Genomic DNA, 19,628 nt, shown 5'->3' on the forward strand with positions numbered 1-19,628 from the left:
TGCTTCCATAGTTGCTTCACTCACAAATATACATTCCAAGAAAACACACTTACACATAAAATAATTCTAGAATAGTTACATGAAACCTTTCAAACAATTTAAATATATGTTTCACACTAACACAAGAATCATGGAAACCTATGTCTATGTAAGAGCAAATAAAGATCATTTGCATGTATTTTTATGAACCACTTACATGCCTGGTACCTGTAGAGACCATAAGAAAGCATCAGATTCCCTGGAACTGGAGTTACAGGTGGTTGGGAATTGCATTGTGAATGTTGGAAATGGAGTTTTGGTCCTCTGGAAGGGAAGGAAGTGCTCTGAAGAGCTAAACCATCTCTCCAGGACTTTCAAATGGTACACACTTTAAATGTCCATTTCATTGTTTTTAGACCTTAGTAAACCTGTGAAAAAATTAATTAAATGAGCACATGTGTGGATCTTATTGATATCTTGATATGTGCATTGATAATTTAAATGATGGTGCTATAATTGTATTTAATCTCAACTTTGCAGGTCAGGTATATTTGGAAACCTGACAGCTCCCTGCAATGTACAGTGTGGTTGCTCAAGCTCCATTTACGCTTCTGTATGTGGAAGAGATGACAAGGAGTATTTCTCTCCCTGCTTTGCAGGCTGCAAGGCTTCTAAATACTTACAAAATGAAAAGGTAAATTTTATTTATGATGCTTCTTGCTCTCCAGTAACATGCTCAATTTGTAAGCAGTGATTAGATTCTACTCCCACTGCTCTCTAAAATTTTGTTCTTATATTTTCCTTATTTTTTTTTAACTTAATTTAATTTTATATATCAGCCATGGATTCCCCTGTCCTCCCCCCTCCTGCCCCCCCTCGCCTTTCCCTCAGCCCACCCCCCATTCCCATCTCCTCCAGGGCAAAGACTACCCTGGCGATTCAGCTCCACCTGGTAGATTCAGTCCAGGCAGGACCATTCCCCTCTCCCAGGCTGAGCGAAGTGTCCCTGCATAGGCCCCAGATTCCAAACAGCCACCTCATGCACTGAGGACAGGTCCAGGCCCCACTGCCTGGGTGCCTCCCAAACAGTTCAAGCTAATCAACTGTCACACTTATCCAGGGGGCCTGATGCAGTTGGAGGCTCCTCAGCCATTGGTTCATAGTTCATGTGTTTCCATTCGTTTGGCTATTTGTCCCTGTGCTTTTTCCAATCTTGGTCTCCACAATTCTCGCTCATACAATCCCTCCTCTTTCTCACAGAAAGAAAACCCAGTTTATGCTTTCTGAGTTCCCTTTCAGCTGCGCTCACTGAACTTTGAACATAATCTTTCACACACCAAAAGGTTTTCAGGTGCTATCCTGTGAGTCAGCTCTCCTTCAAATGTGCCTTCTGCTGGGATTCAAAATGCCTACTCTGTATTTTCCTGTTGTTTCTCTATTTCCACTTCACAGTAACTCGGATATGGATAAGATTTTTTTCAGAGGTATTGAATCCAGGGCTCTACTGCTGAGCTTTTATCCCCTGTTCCTAGTTCTTTGCACTATTTCAGAAAAAAAATAATCTGACATTCTGGAAAGTGGACAGCCATACAGAAATCACATGAATGAGAGAAGTATGGCTTAACTGAATTGAATCTTTTGAGTAGGGGGAGGGTTTGGGGGGAAGAAGGCTGGGGGGCAGGAGAAGGGAAGAGAGCAGGATCTGTGGTTGGTATGTAAAATGAATAAAAAATTTCTTAATTAAAAAAATCTCTAGTTGCATATCTCATAGCATGCCCATGAAATTTCTTATTTCTTTGCTTGCTGATAATGCCTACAACTGGTTTAATTTTTTCCCTAGTCCTTGTTCTGTTATAAAGAGCAATTGACTAGTCTATCACTTGTCTGAGTTTGTGGGGTTCTCCTTTTTTGATTTTCTGTGTATGCACATTTTGATGAATGTGTGCATGAAGCACATATGCACAACTATGATAACATTTGATACTTAAAAATGGAAAAAGTATTCAGTCTCAAAATATGTGAATAAAGTAATGGTCAGAAGACAATCTCTGATGTCATTCCTTAAGAGAGGTCCACCTTGGTTTTTGAGGCAGTCTTTCACAGATTGGAACTCTCCAAAGAAGGACCCAGGGATCCACACCTTTCTGCTTTTACAGCAGTGAGGTTACAAGCACACCACCAACCTGGGATTTTTATGTGGATGCTGGGGATCAAACCTAAGTCCTGATTCTTGGTACTTCAATGACTCAGTTATCTGCCCATGAACATTTTATAGTTGTTAATTATGTTTTCTTCAGTTTCTATCTATTAAATAGTAAAAAAAAATATGGATCTAGGTATTAAAAATCCTGTGTCTTTCCCCCCCTCAGTTTCCTGGTTTTTGAAGAGAAGAGTGCAGTAAATAGACATATTTACTGATATATATATATATATATATATATATATATATATATATATATATATATTCACATATATACACACATATATATTAGGTCAATATCTTTAGTAGCATTTATGATTTAGTATCATAACAAGGTTTTTAACAAGCATTAGTATACAAGCATTAGTATAAAAATGATTTTGAAATTTATAAAAATCATTCTTCTAAAGTGCTCTATGTTAAAATAATATTTAAGTCTTTAAAATATGAGGAAAATATAGAAGGAATAGGTATATTGAACTCGCACATCAAGTTTTCCATCTTCAAACATTGACTGTAATTACTGTAAGTCCTTGCTTTATACGTGTACCCATTTCTTCTCCTTACTATGTTAAAATATGCAAATGCAGCTGCAAATGCCCACCATGCCACCATACAGCAAATGAACATTCACTGAGAGGCTAAACACAGTATCACTGTTGAGCTACTCTCCTTTGCGGGAAATCCTGCTTTGGAACATTCATCTCAAGGAATTCTTTAAAATTTTCTTATATTTCTACAGGTCACAATTAATTCATAATGCACAGCAAATATAGACAGATTCCACAAAGTAGCCACACACAGTGTACGGAAACGTTTGATACTCAGACATGGGAACGATAGAGGAGTTCCAGTGGAGAGTATGACTACCAAATGTTGTCTAGAAAGACAATAATCATTGATGGGAACAATCGCTCCGAATGAAAGACTGACAAAAACAAAGACTGTGTGGTTAGACAAATTTGACATGAATGGAACTGAAGACTGTGCAGAGTCGGCATTAGTGTCACATGGGAAAGAGCTGAAATAACACCCAGACTAATTTTGATAAAACTGAGGAAAAACACTGCCTTTATTAAAACAGAAAAGTCTTTGCTTCATATTAATAATCTAGACAGTGTGGCTCTTTTAGACACCTTATGCTCCTAAAAGATGCTCACTCTTTTTGTTTTTACTTATTTATGTCATAAAACTGCTTGGACTTTTTTTTTTTTATGATCTTGTATCTTTGGCTGGTTCTTTTTGCTCTCTACTGTAGCTCTTGTTGTAAGACAGCCAGACTGAGAATGTCCATCCGCAGCTTCTTAGTTCAACAGAGACCTCATTCTTATCATCAGTGGAGGAGCCTGTCCACATCTCAGCCAAAGCATTAAGGAATCTCTTCGGTACCAAAGGACAGTGAAGGCTTTCTGTCAGAGTTCATGCTCTGATGGAAAAGTCAAGGCAAATTAAAGCAAAAATGTGTCTCAGATAGGTGTCTCTGTTAGGGTTTCAATTGCTGCAATGAAACACCATGACCAAAAAGTAAGTTGGGGAGGGAAGGGTTTATTCGGCTTTCACATCAGCATTACTGTTCATCATTGAAGGAAGTCAGGACAGGAACTCAAACAGGGCAGGATCCCAGAGGCAGGAGCTGATGCAGAAGCCATAGAGCAGAGCTGCTTACTGGGTTGCTTCCCATAGCTTGCTAAGTCCACCTTCTTATAGAATCCAGGACCAATAGCCCAGGGATGGCACCACCCACCCTGGCCTGGGCCCTTCCCCATTGATCACTAATTGAGGAAATGCCTTACAGCTGGATCTCATAGAGGCATTTCCTTAGCTGAGGCTCCTTCCTCTCTGTTAACGCCAGCTTGTGTCAAGTTGACACATAAAACCAGCCAGTACAGAGAGGGCAGCATACAACAGTAAACAAATGGACTTCTTTTTCTTTTACATTTCAATTTGTAACATAAAACTACATAAGAAAGTGATATGTTAAGTCATACAAACATGAAGCACCTGATAAAGAATCTCAATGAGGGAGGTACCATAGAAGTAAGAAGCTATTAGTAAGTATCTCATTCACCAAAGCATTTATTGGCATGTAAACTGTAACGGATAGTTTGAAATGAATTATGATTTTTCTCTTAAGTGGCCCCAGGTGAGTAAATGTTTATAGAAACAGAAAGGAGCCCTTGGGGTCTCCATCAGAAATATCCTTAAACTATTCTACGTGTATTTTTTACAAAAATCTTATATATTCATTTATAGAGTCAGTATTTGTGTGTGTGTGTGTGTGTGTGTATGTTAGAAGCTACCACTGAATGTCTTCCTCTGCTGCTCTCTGCCTTAACTTTTGAGACAGGGTCTCTCACTGGATATAGAGCTCATCAGTTTGGTTAGTCTAGTTGGCCAGTCATCTCCAGGATCCACGCTTCTCCTTTCCCAGCCCAGAACTAGAGTTATAGATGCAGTTTTCCTGTGGGTGTTCGGTATTCAAACTAGGTTCCTCTTACTGCATGGAAAAGACTCTACTGAATGAGCCATCTCCCAAGCTATCTTTGTTTAAATATCTTAATTTTGGTAGCATGCCTATATTTTCATTTTTAATGATTTTTAATTGAAAGTAGATTTTTTTCATACACTATATTTTGAATACAGTTTGCCACATTCAATGCATACTAGATCCTTCCCCCCTTTATACCCAGTTAATTATGCAGCCTTCCCTCCTCTCTATCATTAGAAAAGAACCAGGCATATAATAATAATAATAATAATAATAATAATAATAATAATAATAATAATAATTAGAAGATACAATAAAAACAATCTAGAGTAGAGCAAAACAATCTTTGTAGAAAAATGGCCAATGTGAAAGCACATAAACACATGCAGATGCCGAAAGACACACATTCACATACATAGAAAACCATGAAAACAAAATTGAAAGCCATACTATATAAGCAAAGTATCTATGGGTGAAAAAAATAGATAGATAAGTAAATAAATAAAGTTCCCAAATAAAGTATTATGATATAAAACCCAATAATAACAACAAAACAAAACACAACACAGCAAAACCCCTCAAAAATACCATTTCATTTGTTTTATATTGGCCAGTTACTGATGGGCATGAAATCTGCCATGGAGAGTAGTTTGAATGCCCAGTGAGACTTGTTTGGAAAAAATGAATTTTTCCTTTACAAGTGGATGTCAATTGGAGACAGCTTCTGGAATGAGTATGAGGGTGAGTGTCTACATCCGATTTTAGAGATGGTCACCCTGGCTGGTCTAGCCCTGTGCATGCTGTTACTCTCTTTATGAGTTCATTTGTATACCCATTCTGTTGTGCCTAAAAGACCTTGTTTTCTGAATGTACTCCATCCCATCCCCCTCTGGCTCTAAAATCTTCCTCTTCTTATACAGAGTTCCCTGGGCCCTTACAGGAGGGACTTGATGTAGACATCCCATTTAGGAGTAAATATTCCGTGGGTTCTCACTCTCTGCATACACATGGGTCTCTGCATTTGTTCCCATCTACTGCAGGAAGAAGCTCCGTGATAATGCCTGAGTGAGGCACTGATTTGATTAGTGGATTGTCATTAGGAGTCAGTTAGTGGCTATGTTCCTTTAACTGAAGAGTAATATTAGGTTTTCTCCTGGGTCTGTGGCCTATGTGGTTACATATTCTTGGCCACTAGGAAGTGCGGGGAATGGGTTCTATCTCATAGAATGTGCCTTAAATCCAGTCAGATATTGGTTGGTTACTCCCACAAAATTTATGCCACTGTTGCATCAACGTAATTTACAGGCAAATCACTCTTGTAGATCACAGGAATTACAGGTGGATTTGTGTTTACCTTTCTCCTTTGGTAGAGTACCTTATAGTACCATAAACACTAGTCCTAGTCTGTAGGGGTGAGGGCTCTAGATAGGCACCAGCACAATTCTCTACATTTAGTGAGTTACATAAGTGTTGTCTTCAGCAAGAGAGCCTTATCATCAGTTTGTGGAGAGCAAGTTATCACCTTGGAAACAGCCTGAGTTATTTGAGAGTTTTCATGGGGCCTCTTTGGCCAAAATTTACTTGTGTAACCAATTCCCTGAACTGGATGTTTCATTAGGTGATGAAAGATATATAGGCAGGGCTTTTTCTCCCTTGCGATTTGGTGATTACCTTGAGATTTCTTTCATACATGTTTATATTTTAAGAAATGTACATTATGTTTCTGCATGACCTTTCAAAATTCCCTAAGTATTATCTGTCCTTCCCAGTATCCCTCCCTTAATTCTCTCTTGACTTCCACTCCCCTTTTGACCCTCCCACCCCTGTCCATTCATAACTACTTTGTTTCCCCATCTTAGGGAGATGCATCTCTTCTCGTAGACTCTGTATCTAACCTCTGTGATTCTACAGATTGTAGCCTGTTTGTCATTGTATTAACAGCCAATAACCACATATAACATAACATATTTGTCTTTTGAGGTTAGGATTAACTCAATCAGGGTGACTTTTTTTATACTTTCATCCTTTTAGATGCAAATTTCATGATTTTTTTTTTTTACCACTGAGTAATATTCCATTGTGTAAATGTACCATGCTTTTGTTAACCTTTCATCTGTTGATGGGCATCTAGGCTATTTTCTAATTCTGGCTATTATCAATGGATCAGCAATAAATATGTTTGAGCAAGTGTCTTTGTAGTAGGATGTAGAGACCTTTGGGTATAGGCCCAAGAGTGGTATAACTGGATCTTGTGGTAGATCTATTTCAGCTTCATGAGGATCTGCCACACTGATTTCCACAGTGACTGCACAAGTTGGCACTGCTACCTGTTCATATATTTTTAATGGCACACACTATTACCAGCTGTTTATTATTTATAGTCAAGACTTGCACATTTTTTTATATTTTTATGTTTTCTGATGGTATTATTTCTTTCTGCCTGAAGAAATTCTCCATCATCTCTGAAAACTTTTCACTGGGCATGGGATGTCAGGTTGGATATCTTCTTCACCTAAACTTTTAAAGAACACAGTTTTAGCAAAGCTATACAGAGAAACCCTGTCTCGAAAAAACAAAACAAAAGAAAAAAAAAAAAAAGAACACAGTTATAGCCGGGCAGTGGTGGAGGCAGACCCAGGCAGATCTCTGTGAGTTTGAGGTCAGCCTGGTCTACAGATTGAGATCCAGGACAGGCACCAAAACTACACAGAGAAACCTTGTCTCGAAAAAAACAAAACCAACCAACCAACCAACCAAACAAACAAACAAACAAAAACACAGTTTTAAACTTTCTGTACTGTGACAAATACCAGAGAGAAACAATTTGAAGGAAAATTTATTTTTCTTCATGCTTTCAAAGTGTTAGTCCATTGTCATTGTAGCTTGCTGCATTAGTTTTGAGTCTGTGGAGGATCACTAATATGGAACATTTACCTTACTGCATTCAGAAAGGAGAGAGGAATAAGAGAGTGTGCCGCTGGATCCTGTTTTTTTCTTTTTGGGTTGGGAGACTTTTAATGACTGCTTCTACTTCACTAGAGGTTATAGATCAATTTAAATGTTTTATGTGATCTTGATTTAACTTTGATAAGTGGTGCCTATCATGAAAATTATCCATTTCTTTTAGATTTTCCAGTTTGGTGGAGTACAAGTTTTTAAACTCCGTCCTTATGATTTTCAGGGTTTCCTTGGTGTCTGTTGCTATATCTCCCTTTTCATTTCTGATTTTATTAATTTGGATATTCTCTCTTCTTCTTTTATTTAGTTTGGATCAGAGTTTGTCTATCTTGTTGATTTTCTCAAAGAACCAACTATTGGTTTCATTGATTCTTTGTATTATTCTCTTTGATTCTATTTCATTGATTTCAATTCCTAGTTTGATAATTTCTTGATGCCTACTTCTCTTGGGTATGTTTACTTCTTTTTATTCTAGAACTCTCTGGTGTGCTCTTAAGTTGCTTGTATGAGATCTTTACAATAATTTTTTTTATGTAAGCACTTAGTGGTATGAACTTTTCTCTTAACACCACCATCATTGTGTCCCGTAAGTTTGGGTATGTTGTGTAGTCATTTTCATTGAATTCTAAAAGTCTTTAGATTCTACATTTCGATCTTAACTCATTCTTCATTTAGTCGAGAGTTGTTCAGTGTACATGAGTTTCTAAGCTTTCCCTTCTTTCTATTGTTAGTACTCAGCTTTATTCCATGGTGGTCTGATAGGATTTTTGTATCTTTTGAGACTTGCTTTGTGTCTGAGTATGTGGTCAGTTTTGAAGAAAGTTCTATGAGGTACTGAGAAGAAGGCATATTCATTGTGCTTGAATAAAATATTCTGTTGTTACCTGTTAGGTTCATTTGATCTACAAGGTATGTTAGCTCCAGTATTTTTCTGTTTAACTTTTGTCTGGATGATCAGTCCATTGGTGACAGTGGGGTACTGAAGTCTCTCACTATCAGTGTGTGAGGATCATTATATGTTTTTACGATGTAGTAGTGTTTCTTTTACAAAAGCAAATTCCATTTGGAGGAGGCATATATATATAATTGAAATGTCATTTTTTTCATTGTTTTTTTTTCTTTTGATGACCATGTAGTATCTTTTCCCATCACTTTTGATTAATTTTAGTTTGAAGTCTATTTTTTCAGATATTAAAAGGGCTATACCAGCATGCTTCTTGGTCCATTTGCTTGTAATATCTTTTTCTAACCCTTTACCCTAAGATAATCTCTATACTTAATGTTGAGGTGTGTTTCTTCAATGAAGCAGAAGGATGCATCATGCTTTTAACATCCATTCTTTTAATCTGTGTGTAGTAATTTGAAAGAAAATTGTCCCCAAAGGGAATGGCACTATTAGGAGTTGTGGCCTTGTTGGAGTATGTGTGGTCTTGTTGGAGGAAGTGTGTTACTGTGGGGATAGGCTTTGAGGTCTTGTTCTCAAGCTTCCTTCAGTGTGATAGTCAACTTCCTGTAACCAGCAAGATGTAGCACTCCCAGCTCCGGCACTACTTTGCCTGCATGCTGCCATGTTCGTCTTTATGATTATAATGGACTGAACCTCTGAAACTGTAAATTAAATGTTTAAACTGTAAATTAAACCCTCAGTTAAATGTTTTCTTTATAAGAGCTGCTATGGTTATGGTATCTTTTCACAGGAATGAAAACCATTTGTCTGGAGGGATTTGGGCTTTGGTACTTTGGGTTTGGAAAGCAATGGAATGTTTTAAGCCTAGTTTAATGGAGCACACTCGGAAGAACATGGAAGACAATGGTCCTGATAATGACATGAAGTGTTGGGAGTTGGCTCAAGAGGTTTCAGAGAAGAATTTTAGTAAGTTGCCTAGAAATTGTTCTTGTGATATTTTGGTGAAGAGCATGGCTGCCTTTTGCCCTTGTCTGAAGAGTCTGCCTGAGGCTGAAGTGAAGAGTTTTTGATTAATTCTCACGGCAGAAGAAATTTCAAAATAACCTGGTATAGACTCTGTCTTGTGATTTAAAAAAATATTTTTTTAATTTTTCAAGACCGTATTCCTCTGTGTAATAGTCCTAGCTGTCCTGGAACTAGATTTGTAGACCAGGCTGGCCTCAGACTCAGAGATTCCCCTGTTTCTCCCTCCCAAGTACTGGGATTAAAGGCATGCACCACCACCACCTGGCTGTCTTGTGATTTTTAGTGGTAACTCTAATGAAAGTTTATAATGAAAAAGAACAAGTTAAGCAGGATAAATTACAAAATGTAAAATCTGAAAGAAAGAAGAACACGAGGAAGTGTGTTGGAGCTTAATCCTATGTCAAAGAGATAAAAAGATTAAGAATTCCAATAAAGAGAGCTATGACCTCAGGGCAAGACCACAGAGCATTTAAGTTTCCAACTTGTGGAATGGAATTAAAGAAGAGTTCAGAGCCTGATGTGTTAGTGCTTAATCCCAGCACTGGGAAGGCACAGGCTGGCAGATCTCTGAGTTTGGGATCAGCTTGGTCTAAAGATCAAGTCAAGGACATCCAAGCAAGGCAGTAAAGAAAAACAGAAAACTCATGAAAATGTCGTTAAACAAGGGGGCCATGTTCCAGTCCCAGTATGCAGCAGAACGTGGCAGCTTTGACTATAAGGTTTGGCTTTAGAGTCAAGACTAGAAGAAATGGGTTACAGAAGTTGCCTCTGTGCATAAGAACAGCTATCAAGGCTAGGCACATGTCAGGGGTGTCCCTGAATAGAGACCTGGTAGAGAGGCCCTTGTGTGAATCTGTGAAGTTCAAGCCTGGACTGCCTTGGAGAGCCCGGGGTGGTAGAGATACCAGAGTTGTGGAATACATGCTGGGGAGAGCTACTAACAGGAAGTAGAACCAGCCCAAGAGAAAGAAGTGTGTTGCAGTCAAACTTGAATGGAGCTGGAGATCTGAAGAGCATTTTGACAACAGACGTGGAGGTGCAAAGTTTGAAGTTTGCTCAGCTGGTGTTCAGTCTTGCTTTGGTCCAGTATTTCCTCTGTTACAGTGTTTGTTACAAAATTCTGCTATTACACCTATTTTCTGAAGTTTTAATTTCACTTTTATATTAGGATGCTATGATTTCACAAAATCTAAATACCTATCAATATGATGCACACTCTATTCTTTTCTTGTAGTTTCTAGTACATATACTTTTTTTCCTGCTACTAACTCCATCAGCCATAAAAAAAGCAGTCAACATAAAGCAGTGCAAAATACTTAAAATGAAGTAGTCTGAGTTCTCTTCTGTGGAGGCTGTTCTTGCTTGATGTACATTGCAGGCATAGATTAACTTGCTTAGTTTTCTCTTGATGAAAACACATTAGTGTCTGTTTTTTGATAACATTATGATTAATATGCTTTCTTCTGTTTCCAGTTCTCACTAAAGAGCCAACCTTTCAGGTAATTCCTCATCTCCACCCCCTTGTCTCTGACTTTGTGTACCTCATCATTTGATTTCATTCTCCACCCATCACTCCCACTGTGGATCTTTCTACCTTGCCCTCTAAAAATAGAAGGAGTTTTCTTTCCAAGCACTACTTCCTTTTGATTTTATCCTCTCACTAATGTCTATCCACCTACTCCCACCCCCCACTTCTTACTTCCCATTAAGAGGCCATAGAAGTGGCAAATATCTTCTTGGTCCTCTGATGATTCAGGGCACATTCTGCTCTTCTTCTCCGAAGTACCTCCCATTGAGACTTTTCCGAGTAGAATATATTTCTATTGCGCCTCCTTATTTCATTCCAGTTCAGCTTAAAGACAGTTCCTCTGATTCCTGGCAAATTATTTAGAGCTTGGGTCACTGATGTTCTGTCTATCATGTCTGAAAATTTTGAAATTCCTTTTGAGTGCCTCATTTGCTACTTTTATGTTTCCTTCACTCCTTCCTTCCCAATAATATTGCATGAATCCTACTCCATTTGACATAATTTTGTGCTTCTATTGAACAAACCCTAGCTAATTTCTCATCAGAATCGACTCCATCCATTATTTCAGTATGAATTTTCTCACACAAAAGCAAATCCATTTCTTCCAGCTGTTGCTAAAACATGGACTTCTCTAATTTTTTAATCTTATAGAGTGTAATATTCTGAAATCTTACCAAGTGACAATTTAACTTTATTTTCCGTCTTGCTCTTAGTCACCTTAGTTTCTGTGCTTTATAGACAATTACTGCACTGCATCTTGGTCCTTCAGATCGGCTCAGGACACTTCTGAGTGTGTTCTGTCCCAGAAGTCAATTATAATACTAAGGGCCTATAATGAAATCCTTTAAGCATATCAGAACGATAGAAAAAGAGAAATGAAATCAATATGCTATTTTCTTCTGCTGCCTCTCTGGACTGGTTCTTCATTTCTCTTGGAAAAACTTCCTCTGTAATTTTCTTATTTTGGTTCCAATTAATTATACAGAGCTTCCAGAAAAGTCTTTCTCTGGGCGGTGGAGGTGCATGCCTTTAATCCCAGCACTCGGGAGGCAGAGGCACGCAGATCTCTTTGAGTTCAAGGCCAGCCTAGTCTGCAGAGCAAGTTCTGTGACAGGTACCAATGGTACACAGAGAAACCCTGTCTTGAAAAATCAACAACAACAAAAAAGCCTTTCATATCTACTTTCTATATAATGGCCTATAGGATTATTTTCATTATTTTCCCTTACATAACTCATTTCATCAGCACTGATTTTTGTTGTACTTTATTTTATTATCTTTTAAGCTGCATATCAGCTTTTATCTTTGTCTTGGTAGTTCAGTAATCTCAGCAACCAGAGTGTGTGGTGGGAGTTTCTCAGTCCAGCCCTGGCCCACTGGTCCAGAAAAATCTCTCCCACCTGCAGTCCCACAGCTGCTTATAAAATAATTACTCAGAGGCTTGTATATTAATTACAAGCTGTTTGGTCTATGACTCAGGCTTCTTGCTAGCTACCTCTCACATCTTAAATTAGTCCATTTACATTTATTAACAGTGTACAAAAAGACCATCCCACAGCAAGAGTGCCTTCTAAGAATAAATATCAAAGTTCCTAAAACTACTTTTGCAATTACCAAATTCTGCACAACTTAATTTCTTATCACATCCTGATTTTTGTTGCTGTTTTTGGTTTTTCAATACAGGATTACTCTGCGTAGCTCTGGCTGTCCTGAAACTCACTCTGTAGACCAGGCTGACCCCAAACTCACGTAGAACCATGAGTTTGCTTCCTGAGTACTGGGATCAAAGGTGTGTGCTGCCACCACCTGGCTCCATCCTTTTTTTTTTTTTTTTTTCTGATTCTTTCACATGTGTTCTGCTCTAGCCCTCACTCTTCTTGGTCACTGAACTTGTTAAGCATGTCTGGCTTGCTGCTTATGACTTCTCATATTTGTAACATATCGTTCTTACGTGGAACTTTCTCCTGTATGTTTCTTAAATTTCTTCTCAAATACTACTCTATCATTTATGCATTCTTTGATCCTGCTAAGTATAAGAGTATTTCCACAGATAGTGCTTGCAATTCTGCCTTGTCTTTTTTCTTCATATTAACCACATATGCATTATATAAAACTGTTGCTTTTCTGTTGTCTAATTGCTTCTCTTCCTAAGTAGAATGTTCTGTAAATGGCAAACAGATATCTGTTGTATTGTTTACAATGTATTTCCTCCAATCAAACTGTTGTTTGGCACACATTTAAAAACTTTGGTGTAAAGACATTTTAAGCTTGGGGATTTGTATATATTTATGCTATTTAACTTGTCTACTGATTCATCAACTAGGTTGATATGATTTTATACTTTTATTTTCTTAACCACTCAGGCCCAGGCCATCTTTAAACTTCCTATTAGAAGTATATTTACTTTGTTATTTCTCTGTTATAATTATTGTTTTGTAGCTCAGGATATTTTAAATAACCTACTAAATTCATATATGATCTCTTCATCTCAGTGCTGGTTTGAATGTAATTGACCTCCATAGGTTCATAAGGAGTTGCAGTATTAGGAATTGTGGCCTTGCTGGAGTAAGTATGACCTTGTTGGAGGAACTATGTCACTGTGGGGGTGAGCTTTGATGTCTCATATAATCAAGCTGCCCTTGTGTGGGACTCAATTCACTTTCCATTGCCTGAGGATCAAGATGTAGAACTCTTAGCTCCTTCTTTAGCACCATGTCTGCCTGCATGCTGCCATGTCTCCTCATGATGATAATGGACTAATAGTCATCGTGTCTCTCCACAGTAATAAAACCCTAACTAAGACATTCTCCAAACACTATGTCTCCTCTCTCTCTCTCTCTCTCTCTCTCTCTCTCTCTCTCTCTCTCTCTGCTTCTGCCTACCTAGTGTTGGTATTACAGTTGCTGTTCTGCGTGTTCTTGAAAACATTTTATCTCAGAAACAATATACCTGCCGTGCTTAACAAAAATCAACTCTGTCATGATTATACACAAAACAAAGTATTAACATGGTTGTGCAATCTTTCATAGTTGGGGCTATTGTCCATATTTCAAATCTGAGCTAAAATTTAATTTTATTCATTATATGCTTTTATTTGCTCTTAGTTTATAAACCTATCCAATGATAAAACTAGCATAATATGACTATTATTTCTTAAATTGGTAGAACTCTTCCTCATTTACAACAATTATACACCCACAAATACCTACACATGTAGTAATTCATTGACAGGTCAAATACTTCAGATTTTTCAACTAATATTGCATTTCTAAATAAGGTATGGCAAGTCTAACATGAGTACATTCATTAAAGCTAGGCAGTCTAAGCTAGATGTGGTTACAAATGCTTTTAACTTCATTACTCTTGAAGCAGAGGCAACTAGATCTCTGTGAGCTCCAGGCCAGCCAGGGCTACATAGCGAGACCCTTGTCTATGGAATGCTGAGAGCAGAAGAAATAGTCTTCTCCAGGGAAATGCCCACCAGCTGGTTATCCAGGACCCAATGGTCAACCCCCAAAATATACATACAAATAATCTTATACAGGCTGAGCAAATTGCATTAAGGAAAAGAGGCTATGAATTTGAAATGGGGACACATGGAAGGATTTGGAACAAGGAGAGGAAGAAGAAAATGACATGATTATATTTTAATATCTCAAATTAAAAATGTTTTAACACAAAATCAATGAAAACACTGTGAAATCTCCCTTTGGATATTGATTTAATTTTTATGTTTATAATAATGAACTTATTGTCTCCTGTCTGTTTATGAAATACTGTTTTTTTTGTGTTCAATATTCGTAGACATACTACAATTGTTCTTGCATCAAAGAAGGATTGACAACTGCAGACACCGAGGGTGACTTTGTTGACGCCATTTCTGGAAAATGCAACATGAAGTGTCACACGTTACCTTTGTTTTTTGCTTTTTTCTTTTGTTCAATAATTTTTTCTAATTTGTCTAGCATACCTGTCACCTTGACTATCCTCCAGTAAGTATATAATTTTCATAATTATTATTACTAATACATACATAAGAAGGATACATTTAGAAATAGTTCAGATTATTACAGCAAATGATTTCTTGTGTTTTATACCTGTAAATATAAAGAGAAAATACTTATATTGATAAAATTCCTGTGTAAGTATAATTTTTTTCCTTTTACTTGCTCATTATTTGCGTGACATGTGTAGCGGTTACTTTGGTTTCACTTTAATTTAAAAATAAGCATACACAATTTTGGAATTTTTACATAATATTTTCTAATTTTGTAGAAAATGTTGATATTTAATCACTAATAACAAAATAAACTTAATAGAAAACTTAGATTACATTTATCTTGTATAACATACAGAAATCATCCATAAACAGGAAGATTTTTAATTGTAACATAGATATGAGTGTAAAGTTGATTCATTGGTAGGGATATTAAACTCTAGTTCTATATTAAAAACAGCTATGAGAAAACAGTGTCATCCACAAAAGAATGCAGTAACTTTGCAATTTCAATTTATTATTCTAAATTGAACCAACTTTTGTCATTCATGTGTCCTTCCAGAAAATTTTAAGTCTACCTAACATTCATTTTTATTCTAGGAACAGAGTAAAAGAGCACTATTCTAAACAATGTTTTTCAAGAGGTTAACAAGTATATTTGCATCCTAACTATCCTGTAAAATTTGACCAATAAAATGAGAGAAACAATAGCTTGTTTCTGGCATGATCTCAATTAGCTGCGAAGTGAAAATAGAGACAGAAATGTGTGGCATATCACAACAAGTATGTGGTTCTGAAGGGAAAAAAAGCATGATGGAGAATAAGAAGGAAATATAGGGGAGGGAAAAGAGGAGTGGGTTTGGTCAAAATGCATTATATCTACAATGAAATTCTCTACAACAGACAAGCAAGATTAATTTTGTTTTGTTTTATGTTGTTGTAGTTCAAGCATTTGGTTTTGGTTTTGGTGGACAAGATCTTCCTATATAACCCAAGCTTGCCTCAAACATGTGATCCTTTTGCTTCTGCCATTCCATTACTGGGATTACAATCAGATGGGCATCTTGATAGGGTAGTTTGAAGAGAGTAAAGAAAATGGAGTTAAAAGAGGAATCTGGAGAAAAGAAAGGGAGAGTATAATAGTGATATTTAGAGATAATATGATAGAGCATATTTAGGAAGTACTTAGCTTTGTTAAAAGGGTGAGAGTTATAACTTGGATAGGATATGCAGAAACATAGGATTATGTTCACACTTCCTATTTGTGCAACTAACAGAATGATAATTCTAGTAACTAAAAGATAAAATTAGAGGGAAAAATGCAAAAGAACACTTATTTGAATGGAAGAAATGCCTCAGTGATTAAAGACACTTTCTACCATGTCTGAGGACCTGTACTCAATCCTCTGAACTCACATGGCAGAAATAAATGATCACTTCTTGAAAGTTTTCCTCTGACTTCTGCAACGTCCCCTCTGTCCCCCACTCTCATACACACGCACACACACACACACACACACACACACAAAAAAAAAAAATTGATTAGTAAATAATGAATATGACTTCTTTAAAGTTGATGTGAAATATCCTAGCCAAGTGTCCTCTTCAGAAAGACATGATTATAATATTCCTGAAATATGATTTTAAATCTTCTCATTGTTATTGTCACCAAAAAAATAAAACATAGCACACTCTCACACACATGCACTTCTATAAATTATGAGATAAACAAAGCAGACAAATGAAATAGCATATACAAAATTGAAGCAATACTGGAATTTCAGCTAATACACTCATAATGATGTTTGTAAGGAACTGCAAATGTGGCATGACTGTGCTGACCTCAGCCCTCTGGGTACTGAAGCTGGAGCATCACAAGTTTGCAAACATCCTTGGTTATTCAGTAATACCTTGTACAAAAGCAAAAAAAATGAATTTGTGAAGAAAACTAAGAATTCACAGATGTCATGTATTTTCTGCATATAGCTCTGTTAAGAATGTGAGGACTTCACCTTGGTAAATGTTTTGGAAGCAGAGCTGAATGCATTAGACAAGGCAGAGGCTCTTGAAAATGATGTCAGAAAACAGAAAATGTCCAGGATGTCCATGATGTAACAAATTTCTGAATGTGAAAGAAAATTAAATGTTCAGCAAATGAATGCCTTGAAAGCATGACATTTCACGAAATCTCAGAAGCTTGTGGAAGGCTACGGGAGTTCACTGAAAGTAGGACAGTTGGAGAAGTTTTATCATCATACATGGGAACTAACTGTAGTTTTCTACATCAATAGGGAAGAGAATATTTTGGTTTTGAAGCTTGAAAATGGTCCAACCAACTTCTAAGAAGATTTTAGATATAGCAAAAGCCAGTTCAGGAAAGGAGGTTTACAATTAAGAGCACATGCATTAAAATATCAAACAATCTCAATAAATGAATTAATGATACATTTTAAGGTCCTAGGAAAACAAAACAAAACTAATACAAAACAAGTAGAAAGAAATGGAGGGTGAGGATACAGTGCTATTTGGAGAGTACTTACTGAGTATTCACAAAGCCTAGGGCTTGATTCTCAGCACCACATAAACCATGAGTGTTGTTATGTGCCTCTACTACCAGCATATGCAAGGTGGATACAGGCAGGTCAGAAGTTCAAGGTCAGCCATAAAGAGAGTTAGAGGATAGCCTAAAACAAAAAAAATCAAACAGCAAGGAGAGAAAAAGAGAAAGAGCAATGGAAGGAGGGAGGATGGAAGGAAAGAGAGAAGTATAGTAAAAAAAAAAAGATACAAAGAAATAGTTCTGAGCTGAAACGAATGAGAGAGGGACAGAATAAAACAGAAATGGCTTAGAAACACACGGACTACTATGAATAAACCTGCTATGAACATAGCTGTGCAACCAGATTGCCTTATCCAGCCTTAATAGAAGAGGAGATGCCTAGTCTTACTGCAGCTTGATACTCTGTGGTTGGCTGATATCCAGGGGAGGCCTGCTCTTTTCTGACGAGAAAATAGTGGGGGTGGAGTGGACGGGGTGGGGAAGGAAGGTAAGGTAGGGGGAAGAACTGGGCAGAAGAGAAGGAGGGGAAATTTTGGTTGTGATGTAAAAACAAACAAACAAATAAAAAGCTGCCTGGACAAGATTGATGAGCTCTCATTCAGAATAACAGCATTTGAGATGGGTAAAATGCCTAAGGAAGTGACAAAAAGGAAATATTGCAAAACATACACCAAAATGCAGAGGATCATTAGGGGACACTGAATATTCAAAACATGAGGGAAATACAGATGATATTAATAAATTTCAAGGTATATACGACTTACAAAGATTAGGAATAAGCCGGGCGGTGGTGGCGCATGCCTTTAATCCCAGCACTCGGGAGGCAGAGGCAGGCGGATCTCTGTGAGTTCGAGGCCAGCCTGGTCTCCAAAGCGAATTCCAGGAAAGGTGCAAAGCTACACAGAGAAACTCTGTCTCGAAAAACCAAAAAATAAAAAATAAAAAATAAAGATTAGGAATATATTAAAGAATCTAGATAGATCATTGGTAAGCAATGAGATTTCCCAATTTAAAAATATAATAGAGCATTTCAGGCCAGTTTCATTCATAAGATACAAGAAAGGTTTTGTATATGGGAATTCATAAACATAATATAAAAACAGAATCAAGGATAAAAATCATGATCATCCATTAGATGTAGAAAATTTTAGTGACAAAATAATAAATAAGCAAATGACCCTCAGTGTTCCGTCTGAATAAAAAAGCAGTAATATACAAAAATACACAAAACCAGTGAGTTTGAACAGATTGTTAATGAAAGAGATAAACACCTAGGAATGTATATCATTCATAGTAGCTTCAAAATTAGTGAGCTATCAATGAATAAACCTAAACAAGATGAAATGCCTTTACAATGGTAATTATAGGAAAAGAAAGAAACCAAAGAAGACATTAGAAGATAATTCATGGTTATAGATCAGTAGAATCGATATTGGCTACATGAAAATACTACCAAATTCAAAATAAAAATTCTTGCAATCTCTATCAATGTGTTCTACTGGCATTCTTCATATGACAAGTGAAAATCCTAAAGTTCACAGGTAAATGCAAATGATTCTGAATAGCCAAAACAGGAATAAACACGAAAGCAAATGCTTGAACCATATATAACTCAAACTATGTAACCGAGCCATTGTCACACAAACACTGTAGTACTAGCACAAAAACCAATATTGAGAGTAATGAAAGAGAATACAGGACCCAGAACAAACCTGCCTAGCAACAGCCCTCTGCTTTCCACAAAGGCATCCCAAGTTTATGTTGCAGAAACCGATGTTTCTGTAGAATACAGCCTCTTCAACAAATGGTGCTGGAAAACCGGAAGTCCACATGCAGAAGAATGAAACTGGTTCAAAAAAAAGTAAATGTGAAATGAGTCAAAGATCTTTATATGAGAGGGCAAGCCAATAATGACATTATAAGGTACAAAATAACTGAAATATTTTTAAAGACACCCCAAGATATAAACATAAGCAATGTCTTTC

General features: G+C 37.0%; 1 protein-coding gene across 1 annotated transcript in view; it reads left to right on the forward strand.

The window, feature by feature from the left end:
* Positions 1–19,628, forward strand: part of LOC128117430 (solute carrier organic anion transporter family member 6C1-like) — a 95,234-nt gene that overhangs the window by 62,375 nt on the left and 13,231 nt on the right. Inside the window, exons 10-11 of the mRNA XM_052749321.1 lie at positions 520–673; positions 14,891–15,078. Of these exons, the coding sequence (XP_052605281.1) occupies positions 520–673; positions 14,891–15,078 (342 nt within the window). The remainder of the gene's footprint in view (positions 1–519; positions 674–14,890; positions 15,079–19,628) is intronic.

Source organism: Peromyscus californicus, unplaced genomic scaffold (assembly GCF_007827085.1).
Source record: "Peromyscus californicus insignis strain IS unplaced genomic scaffold, ASM782708v3 Scaffold_21__1_contigs__length_65335640, whole genome shotgun sequence".
Classification (NCBI taxonomy): domain Eukaryota; kingdom Metazoa; phylum Chordata; class Mammalia; order Rodentia; family Cricetidae; genus Peromyscus; species Peromyscus californicus.